General features: G+C 36.8%; 1 protein-coding gene across 1 annotated transcript; it reads right to left on the reverse strand.

Moving 5' to 3' along the window:
• Nucleotides 1-3,925: 3,925 nt before the first annotated feature.
• Nucleotides 3,926-4,921, reverse strand: LOC108439224 (olfactory receptor 1571-like). Its single transcript, XM_017717493.1, has one exon. It carries the CDS (start codon nt 4,916-4,918, stop codon nt 3,926-3,928), a length of 993 nt encoding a protein of 330 aa, XP_017572982.1. The 5' UTR covers nt 4,919-4,921.
• Between the last annotated feature and the right edge of the window lie 6,931 nt (nt 4,922-11,852).

Genomic DNA, 11,852 nt, shown 5'->3' on the forward strand with positions numbered 1-11,852 from the left:
TAAATTAAAAGAGGCAATAATGGATTTTCTGATGAATGAAAATTGTGCAAGTCATCATAGATGTATCTTTAGTTTTTCTATTCCCTATAATCCTGTAGGAGAAAAAAAAATTCAAATGGAGAAGATCTGTTTTTTTAGGTTATTTGTTATCATTTAAATAAAGATTTCTTTTCGAATAAGAAAAGGTCACTATTGCTTTAATCCTGACATACACAATAGTTTCTGACAAAGTGAAGGTCAAATATCATAGCAGTCATTATGAGGTTAGATCAAAGTTTATCATAAATCATTTGTAGTGGGAGATTGTGAACCAAGTGAACCTTGGAATTTTAATAAAAATCAGATGTTTCCATCATGAGTATTATCACTCAACCAGGATGTTATATTCTTTAGGTTATAGGCCATCAGCAATAAAATTTATTGACAGATATAATGGTGAACCTTCAGTGTCTAGGCCTGCAAAGAAGACCAAATGATTTCTCAGAACTAAAAAAATAGTCCGATGTTTTTGTTTTTTGATGACATAAATTAATTGTATGTGGTATGTGCTTACCACACTGAATTCTATTCTGAATGTAGTATGATGTTCCCCTTATACAGTGGTAAGAAAACACAGGACGCTGCAATGTAGTATGCACATCCATTTTACCATGGCCAACATAGACATGGACATTTCATAATTACTGTGCAGGCAGATTTATCACCAGAAAAATGGCCTTCAATAGGTCTCATCTAGTCCCTTATGGATACAGAGGAGTCAAACCATGAATGTCAAATGAAATAAATTTTGTCCAAGACTGTAGGTGGGAGTGTCAAACTGACCTTTTTAGAGGACTTTGTTAATGTTTACATATCAGAGATTATCTTGGCATTTAAGTGGAAATGTTTCCCTGTCTGTTATAGTGCAGTGCTTTTTATGCCTGTACATTGTGCACACCTAAATTGTGCCTGCATTCATCTGTTATGAAACATAATTGGATGAAAAGGGACCATCATAGGACCACTAATGACCAGATATTATTATAGAACTATAGCACAACAGGACCATGGTTGAGCACATCCGCTCTGGTCCTTCATCAAAGGTTAAAATACCTATAATGACCACAGGACTAGGATGAATAATACAAATTTTTACTTGTATAACAGTATTTGTGTTCATTGCATGTTCGGGTGTTTTACTGGTTGGCCTAGGGATGTAGCACAGATGTATGTTGTTAATACCCTGCCTTTGTCACTCTGTTACCATTCGTCCTTCCTGCCCAAGCTGTAGCATATTAAACGTATCTTAGAGTTGTGTGGGGTTGGACTTGTGTGTGATTTCCCACAAGTACTTCCTCCTTTTGAGCATGTTTCATAAGGGCTTACATTTTTGGTTCTAGGGCTTGGACCATTCCCACCATAATGGCAATGATAGAAAAATCATGTAAACTATATTTTTAAAGGAAAATACTAAAAAAACAACATGACAAATGTTGAAACTGAGATATTTTACTGGTTTCAGAAAAATATATGCCCATTTTGAATTTGATGCCAACAACACATTCCGAAAAAGTTGGGACTGGGGCATGTTTACCACCGTGTTTCATCACCTCTTCTTTTAACAACACTCTAAGTGTTTGGGAACTAAGGAGACAAACTGCTGTAGTTTTGAAAGTGAAATGTTTGCCCATTCTTGTTTGATACAGGATTTCAACCTCTCAACAGTTCGAAGTGTCCTTTGTCATACTTCATTTCATAATGCAGCAAATGTTTCAGTGAGTGACAGATATGGATTGCAGACAGGCCACTTTAGCACCTGGACTCTTTATGGAGCCATGCTATTGTAATATGTACAGAACATGGTTTGACATTGTCTTGCTGAAATAAACAATGCCTTCCCACAAAAAAAAAGTCACCTGACAAAACATGTATATATTGTTTAGCATTAATGGTGCCTTCACAGATGTGCACATCACCCATGACATATGCACTAATGCACCCCTATATCATCATGAATACTGGATTTTGCACTAATTATAAGCTGAGTGGTAGCCTGAAGGACACAGTGTCTATGATTTTTAAAAATAATTTAAAACAGGACACTTTTCCACTTTGCCTATGTCAGTTTTAAATAATCTCAGGCCCAGAGAAAGTATTTGCGTTTTAGAGTTTTAACTTAACTGCATTTATGGATGCAGCAACAAACTGTTTTCACAGACAGTGGTTTTCAGAAGTGTTCATGAGCCCATGCAGTGATTTCCACTACAGAATCATATCTGATTTTAATGCAATCCTGCCTGAAGGCCCAAAGATCATGGCAAGCAAATACTGTTTTTTGACCTTGTCCTTTGCATACTGAGATTTCTCTGAATATTATATACCATAGATAATGAAAAGCAAAAGTTCTTTGCTATTTTATGTCAAGAAACATTTTTCAGTTGTTGCATTATTGTGCAGTCTTTCACAGAGTGGTGAACCCCTCCACATCTTTACTTCTGAAAGACTCAAGACAGCTTCTCTTGGATGCTTTTTTATCCAACCTTGTTACTGAGTTGTTGACAATCAACCAACAGGTGTTGTTTTTAGCACAAATTAACACTTTTGTTGTACCGTTCCAACATTTTTGGAATATGTTGTTGGCATCAAATTAAAAATTCTTCAAAAAACAAATACATTTTTCAGGTTTCTCAGAAATTATTGTCTATGCACCACTCTTTGAGAGGTTTTACTTCCTTTGTTTAGTGATGAGGCCAATTATCACCAAATTGTCAGTGAATTTGACAATAGTGTTGGATTGTACTTGCCGATGCACAGAATACAGGGTATTGTACATGTTATAGAGCATTGGGGATAAGACACAGACTTGTGGAAACCCTGTGCTGAGAAAGAGGGTGGGAGAAGTGTGGCTGCCCATTCTATTAAACTGAGGTCAGCCAGGGAGAAAATTCAGAATCCAGCTGCTGACTGCGTGACTGATTCTTAGGGTCTTGAGCTTGGAGACAAATCTTGAGGGGATAACTGTTAAATGCTTAAGTAAAATCAATGAACAACATTCTTACGTAGGTGTTCTTGCCCATCAGATACATGATACAGATAAAAGCTTTTAAGGGCCCATATGCTAAATTTTTTGTCTGTTTTATCTTTTCCCCAGATGTACACTTACATTTGTGTGATTTTATTTACTAAAAACAGTCAGTTATTTTATCCATGATTTTTACATTTTCCAACCTCTCTGTCACAATTAAAAGGGATATTTTTGTTGTTGTCCCTTTAAGTCTGATGTATGTAAATTGTTTGTTTTCTAATTGGCTGCACTCACTCAAAAAGCAGTCTGGGGTGAAACATTGCTTATAACAGTGTAAGTGTGAAAGCCTAACCTGCTGTAGGCTGAACAGGCACATATATGTAAATACATGGGTTTTCATGAGATCACAAAATACTTTGTGCAGCTTTATTTCAATATGTAGACTGCATATGCTACATTTTTTAACTTTCACAATGTTTACATATAACATCAAATACTTATCAAATAAACCATCTTGAAATATTTTCATCAAATTGCATATCTGTGATTAAGGTAGAAGGATTACATAAAATGTGAATATACACCATCACTGGATAACACACCATAAAATTCCCTGACATATAGACATACAGCAATTAGCATTATCTTAGTGATTCATTTTTTATGTATTTCCTGCCTTGGCAAATGCTCTATGTTTGTTTTAACTGTTTGTAGTGATGAAAATAATGGCTACATACTGGTAGGTTTTTTGTTTGTTTTATAATTATTTAAGCAGACATTCATTGAAGAGTTCAATAATAATTAAAAGGGCAGGATAATGGAAAGGAAGGAATTTAAGTCTTTTAACTGAATGAAAACAACAATGAATGATTCTCTACTTTATACCAGAAAGCCAAACTATACTTTTATACTTATATCATTTTAATTCTTCATAGTGCTTTTCACAGGATCTTCCATTGCAAAGTTCACCTTGGTTCGTTTGTAGAGTACTTTAATAGACTGCAATACCTCCTCTGTCTTCAAAGTATATATGATGGGGTTTAACATGGGTGGAATTGTTTGTGCTAAGACTGAGTTAATTATCCTAGTATTTGGATGAATGTATGCTGTAAGAGCAGTGATATAAACACTAAATATTGGGAGATAAAATATAGCCACTAATATGAGGTGAGAAGTGCAGGTTTTCATAGCTTTAAATCGCTCAGCACCATGTGAGATCTTAAGCAGTGCAACACCAATACAAACATATGAGAAAGCTATTAGTATCATTGGAAGGCAAAGCACAATAGCAATATTGAAATAAGACACCATGTAATTAGGAGAATTATCATTACAGGCCAGTCTGAAGATTGGACCATGATCACAGAAATAGCTGTCAACTGTGGTAGATCTACAGAAGGACAGTCTGGTAATCAGAGCTATACGAACGATGACAAAAGATATAGAAAAAAGCCATACAACACCAATGATCAGAGTCATTGTGGTTTTGGTGACAATAGCATGATACCTCAAAGGAAAACATATAGCAATTACTCTGTCAAAACACAAAGCAAGCAGAGTATAGGACTGTAGGGTAATACAAAGAAAAACAAAAAACATGCTTGTCAGACAGTCTTCATAAGATATGTACTGGTTCTCATGCAAAAACATGTCTGCATACTTTGGAATAAGAGCAGAGCTTCCACACAGATCAGACAAGGCCAAGTTAAAGACAGCTATATACTTTGCTGTATGCAGCGTGCGTGCCAGATATATAGTGCCTATTATAAAAGAATTTCCTAAAACAGTCACAGCGTACACAAAGCACAAAAACATATAGTAATACTTCGCATATGCCATGTTGTACAATCCACTGATGTAAAAAGTTGGAGGGCGAACGAAGGTGGCATTCACAAAGGAAACCACGGAAGTCATTTCAGTAGACTGGTCTTAAATAAAATGTAAGACAAAATAGTTACAGACCCTTCAAACAGTTAATCAAAAAAAATCATCACAACATAAAAGTAAATAAAAATGAGTAAGAGAACTTTTAAAATACAAAATGAATCAATAGCGAATGACAATTTCTGTTTAACTAATTAACACCTGTGTAAGAAGAGTGCAGGATATTAAAACCTCATCTACAATGGTTTCTCTCAATACCTTCTGCAGTGGGACAAAACCTTTTGGAGCAGAATTTCAAGAGAGATCAAACATTTATAACTGACTTATGTTTACGTCATCTTTAAAAGAGCACTTCCAAAAAACACAAATCTCTGTGGACAAGATAGTATGCTAATCTGGATTACCTTTGCAGTGAATTACAAAAAGCAGTAAAGGATTCCCTTATTAATTAAATTGGTATAATAAATGATAAGTCAGGAAAGAATGCAGGGTTATGATGGCACTGACTGATACTAACTATTCCAGTAGTGTTTTCATTTCCAAAATGAAGATTGAAGAATCCTGGAATGTCAACAAAATCAGATGTTTTCTCAAGTGTTCTTTCATAAAGAAAATTGATCAATAAAGAACCATGAACACTTTCACTTTGTGAAAGGGTTCTTCAGATTGATGGAGAATGTATTGTAGATGGTTTTATATAGAACCTTTATGAAAAGGGTTCTATATAGCACCAAAAAGGTTCTTCTATTGTTACAAGCTGTATAGAACCCTTTTTAAAAATGTTATTTATAGGACTATTCTCCATCAATCTGCAGAACTATTTAACAATGCAAACAATCCTATAATCATGCAAAATATTCTTTGAGTGTGCATGGTTCTATATAGAACCATTTTCTTTGCTAAAGAACCCTTGAAGAACCATCATTTTAAGTGTGGTGAGTGTAGAACCATTATACTAATTGAGAAAACACATGAATAGGAATACACTTCAGGTGACTGTAACTGTTACTGTGATGACACCAATCATCAAGTGCTTACCTATCTGTGTTGTGTTCTGAATGTGCTTGTGCACTCACCCTGAAATTTTCACAGTGCTCAGCAAGCTTTTACTATATTAATATATGTTTATAATGTAATGTTTATAAAAATTGCATTACATTTTATAGTCATTAACATAATGCATTATGAGTAGTGTCCATAAAACTTAAAGACGGCTCATCTTCAATCTCCCCAAGTTCAGCCACGTCACCCCACTTCTGTGCTCCCTTCACTGGCTTCCTGTAGCTGCACACATAAGATTCAAAACCCTAATGCTTGCCTACAAAGCCAAAAATGGACCAGCCCCTACCAACTTGATGGCAATGGTGAAATCTCGAACTGTACCACAAGCCCTTCGATCATCAAGTACTGCTTGGCTTGATCTGCCATCCTTCAAGGTGCGTAGAAGACAAGCGTAGAGAATGTTCTCCGTGCTGGCACCCAGGTGGTGCATTGAACTCCCACTGGCTGTCCAAACAGCAGTCTCTTGCTGTTTTCAAATGCAGACTGAAGACACATCTCTTTACACAGCACTTAAATGAGCATTGAATTAAGTATTGATTGCAATATATTGTGCTGCACTTATATATTATATTTTTTTATTGCACTGTGTATTGTAGTTTACTGTATTGTATTGTATTGTATTGCACAGAGTTCAGTTTTCAACTCTGCTCCTTTTCTATCAGTGACTTTTTTTTTCTAGCAGTACCTGAGCTCAGGACTGTCTTTCTCTCTAACCTATTGGTAACTAGCAAAGATACTTTCTCTAGATAGACAAAGCACTCCTTGTAAGTTGCTCTGGATAAGAGCATCTGCTAAATGCTGTAAATGTAAATGTAAATGAAATTGTAAGCTGAATTTGTCAGCTCTATGTTAAGCATATTATACTAAAACTTCTTGCAGTATTAAGAGTGAAGCTTCAAGTTGAAGTATTTGCTGGAGGTCTTACTGTAACATACAAAGCAGAGCAGATTACAAGTTTAAAATGTAAGATTTTAAACTACTAATGCCATGAGTAGTATTTTACCCACTGTAGGAAAATCAGTATACATCACTGTTAGTTTGACACTCCACAGACACTTCATGTTTAGTGTGATGTCAGAGGGGGTTTCAGGGCAGGGACACATATATACACCATTATATAGATATGTATGTATGTATGTATGTGTATACACTATATTGCCAAAAGTATTCAACCAGCCATCCAAATCATTGACTTCAGGAGTTCCAATCACTTTCATTGCCACAGGTGTATAAAACCAAGCACCTAGGCATGCAGACTGCTTCTACAAACATTTGTGAACGAACAGGTCACTCTCAGGAGCTCAGTAAATTTCAGCATGGTACCGTGATAGGATGCCACCTGTGCATCAAATCCAGTCAATTGACAGGCTGCATTTGTCACTCTTTCGCTTGATCAAACCAACGTTAGTGAGCTTAGTTAGTGGTCTGAATGTGTAAACGTGCTGGTTCTTCAAAACGAGAGAGTCCAGTTTAAAATACAGGCTGTTCACTGTTTAGTAGCATTAATACTCAGGGTTTTTTTTCTGTCCTCAGGAACATAACTTTACAGCAGTTGAGAGGTGCTGTCTGGGGGGATGAGGAAGAGAAGTGGTTACAGGTAGCAAACTGCGCTGAATGACCGAAAACAGCTGGACTTGCCAAGCTTATTTTGGGGGAAAACACATTGGGACCAGCGCTACAGACTGAGGTTCTCCCTCAACGATGAAAAGTGCTTGTTTTGTATTTCTGTACTTACCATAGTCACAAAAGTGTGATGTGAATGTTGACAGTTAAATTTCAGAATAAAAGCTCATAAATCAAATCAGAATGCATAAAATAAAATTTATATTAGCTGCTTAACAGATTGTGTGGGATCCCTTTTCCTAGCATCCTGGGGCACAGCAGGTAAATGAAAACCCAGAAATAAATATTCCCAGCTCTGGCCTCTGATTCAGTGGGGATAAACTCAGCCTACCCATTCTGGATCCCCCAACTTGTCTTAGGTTCTGAACTGACAAGCCTTCCATCTCTTGCTGCTGTAGCCATGCCACTCTTCTTTGGGAAGGACCTGGTGACTAAGTGTCCACTGGCATTCTCAACAGACATCCAGTAAGTAGTAGATGATTTTGATGGACAGTTCTCACCCCTCCAGCCCCACTCTCTGGCTTTTATTTAAACACAATTCAGAGTCAAAGTCACAGTAGCAGAGGTGAGTGAAATAAATAAGTTCATGACAAGACTGTTAACAAAGTAAACAGAACTAAACAAGAAACAAAATCAACAATGAGAGAAACAGCAACAGGGTATATAGACACAATGCAGGACAAATGGACTGATCAAACAAAAGGGTATAAATACTAACAAAAAATGAGAAACACCTGAGATCAATGATCTCTAAGAGACAAAGAACAGGTGAAGAAAGAGCAGGACACGGGAGGAGCCAACATGACAACAAAAGCACATGTCAAAAGAAAACAAAGGCACATGAAACACACAGCAGTAGTAAACCAAGAAAAAGGCAAAAACAGAAAGAGCAGGACAAAGAGTGATCGCATATTACCGTAGCCTTCTTCCAGGTGAATTTCATTCAGCAGCTGCAACATGAAAGATTTCGAAACCTGTTTATACTCACAATGTCACAATTCAAAGGCATGATTTTTTAGTAATTATGATAGGTTTACTTTCAAACAGTTGATTTGTCACACTATGTATGATTTAGGATAACATTTGATCTCACACCTTGCTAGGCAATTGATGTGAGCTTTGATCTTTAGGTCATGGATCAAATTTTGACACAAACACCTATTGTGTGTGTCAGGATGAAGGATGCAGTAATTTTAACCTTGAGTTAAAACCATTTGTACCATTTGGACTTTTTTTCTTCGAATGGCTTAAGAGAAATGGAGATCAAAGATAAATCTGTGCTCCATTTACATGTCGGAGTGCCTGGCAGGCAGCATTTTATGTAGCTATTTTCTACTAAACACTGGTGGACTAAACTGCATGAATTGCAGAGATTCTGTCCTGATGTATTATTTGGTATACATGTTTAATTTTTTTATAGATTGCTTTTGTGCATTTTTGTTATTTACTGCATTAATGTATTCCAGTTTGGTATCCAACCTTTTCTACAGAGATTTGAGGTTTTTTGGCAGTACGATTTTGAGGATGACACAAACATGAGTCAGTTTATGTGTCTAATGAGTGTAATCTCTCCTGAAATTCTGCTCTAAAAGGTTTTGGCCTGCTACAGAAGGTATTCTATTAAACCATTGTGGATCATTTTTAACACCCTGTACTCTTATTTCATATGTGAGGATTAATTTTACAAAAAATGTTATTTGCTCTTGATTTACGTTTACGGCATTTGGCTGATGCTCTTATCCAGAGCGACTTACAATTTGATCATTATACACAGGCAGGCCAAGGTGGTGTTAGGAGTCTTGCCCAAGGACTCTAATTGGTATAGTGTAGGGTGTTTGCCCAGGTGGGTTCCACAGTGTCCATCCCAATAAGCCAGCTCTGCATCTTAGAGGCCGTCCCAAGAAGCCACTTTCCAGTTCCTATTCTGTCCTTTCCCCATACCCATTTAAGTGGTCGCTCCCACATTCCTTTCCCAGCACCGCGACAGCTCAGGAGTTCCGTCGTCCAATACCTCCAGGCGTGTGGGTGCGGGTCAACATGGGCATCCTATTTCCAGAGCCACACCTTACTCTTCATAGGTAGGTATTCTCATGCTTCCCTCCATTCCTGTTGCCCCTGCCTCCCAACCTCTGGACTCCCAGTACCCCACCCTGGATCATGTGGTCTCTGATTTCCCTCACATGACTCTACACTGGTCTGTCTCATCTGAATACTGATTAGACACCTTTAAACCTTTACAGACACATTAAAGCCCCGGCTTTGTTCTCAGAGCATTACCAACCATTCCATTTGTCCATTGCCTTTTCAACCTTGCCTTTAGCCTTGCCCTTTCAGTATTACTGCATTTTATGGTTTGACCTTGTTTCTGGATTTTGTACATTGCTTTTTGGACTTCCCACTTGGTTACTGTGTTCATATTTTGACTGTGGACCAGCTGACCTTGATTTTGGATCCTCCCTTTGTTAATAAACCCATTTCACTTGGGTAGTCTGCGAGCGACCGAATTCTGTCCTGAACCTTTAAGTTACACATGACTACAAACAGTTACACACAATTAGCCAGTGAAAGTCTGAAATTCCACAGCAGAGACTGCATTATTGTTTTCCTGAAGGAATGAAAGCTATATAGCTGCATTAGTGCTCATGTCAGTACAGGTAGCTTTTCTCTTGAATAACTTGTTGCTCACTTGCTGACAATTATTTTGAGTACAAATTCTCTTCTTTCCAGCTCCACTCTTTTCTGCTTATCCATATTGAGATGATGCTGTAGGTTAGCTGACTAACTGAACTAGCTAGCCTGTCAGCTAGGACGGCATGTCTCTAATTTAATGCAAATTGCATAATAGACTGCAGGCAGGAGAGATATAGGGCACAGGGTTTGGTGACACCTGAATGGATGTGGCAGTGTTGGGCTCTAGTTTATTTCATCTTTGTTATCTAGTATGACCACACAGGCCAGCTCACAGGACAGGCCAAGAGAAATTCTTTCAATCCTAACGATGAGCAGTCTGAGTCTAGCACGCAGTCATATTGTGGACTTGGGAATTATAACTTTATATTTGACATTTTTGTTATGTGCATGTAGTTACTTATTTACTACTGATTATTGCTGCAGTGATAAATTATTAAAATCCTGTGGAAAAGCCATTTTCTGTTCCAGCATGACTGTGCTCCAGTGCATAAAACAAGGTCCATAAAGGTATGGCTGAGTGATTTTAGTGTGGAAGAACTTGACTGGCCTGGAAGGTCCTCTTGTCCAACATCAAGAGGTCTGATCTTATACAAATGCTCTTCTGGATGAATGGGCAAATACTCCCACAGACACACTGAAAAATCTTGTAGAAAGCCTTCCAAGAAGTGTGTAATCTCTGATGGCTGCAAGGGGGGGAAGTCATAAAAGCTCCTGTAAGTGTCCTAATGTAAGTAAATGTAGGTATCTCAATACTTTTGTCCATATAGAGTATATTTTAATAGTCTATACTGAGGCTGTCATGTATTGTACCTCCTTCAAAAGCAGTTTGTGCAGAAACACTCTTTTTAACTTATGTGTCTACATGGCTTATGTGTTATAGGCTGAATGCAGAAACATATAAATGCATTAATTATTGGTTAAATGACATTACAATAATGATGAAATCAAAACAAGCTGTTGAAATCAAAACACCCTTTATTTTTGTATATGGACTACATGGACTAGACACTGACACTACATACTCATACTTTAACAATGTTTACATATTACATCAACCTTTTTCTTTTAATAAAAAAAATTAAAAACCCTAATGTTTTAATAAGCATTACATTTTTTTCCATTTGAAAAATTAGGATTACCTTAGTGATGGTAATTTGGTAATCAAAAGCTTTTTATGAAGTGAATTATAGAACATGACACATGCTGTACTCTGCTGAGGCCATTACTGAGCTCCCTTGCTCTTTAAAGCTCAGTCTTAACAGGTGTCTTTCAAACAGTATGTGGAAGTAAATATTACATTGAAAAGATTTAGATTTTCAATTGTTTATGTATTTCTTACCTTGGCAACTGCATCTTTTTTGTTTATGTTTCATCTGTTTTTATAGTTGAAGACAATGGCTACATAAATGTAAACATTAAGAATAACCATGGTAGTTCAAAACAAATTTTGGAACATTTTTAAAATATTCAAGTGGTGTATATACATTTTTAAATGAAGTTTTAATTCAAATGTATGCCTAAATACTAAACAAATAAAATTTTCTTACTTCATACTTACTTGCATTGTTAACTTTTGTTAACTACAATC

This window comes from Pygocentrus nattereri, chromosome 18, assembly GCF_015220715.1.
Source record: "Pygocentrus nattereri isolate fPygNat1 chromosome 18, fPygNat1.pri, whole genome shotgun sequence".
Classification (NCBI taxonomy): domain Eukaryota; kingdom Metazoa; phylum Chordata; class Actinopteri; order Characiformes; family Serrasalmidae; genus Pygocentrus; species Pygocentrus nattereri.

What these genes read in the sequence shown, in the direction of transcription:
- LOC108439224 (XM_017717493.1), bottom strand. Translation starts at nt 4,918, where the DNA reads ATGACTTCCGTGGTTTCCTTTGTGAATGCCACCTTCGTTCGCCCTCCA.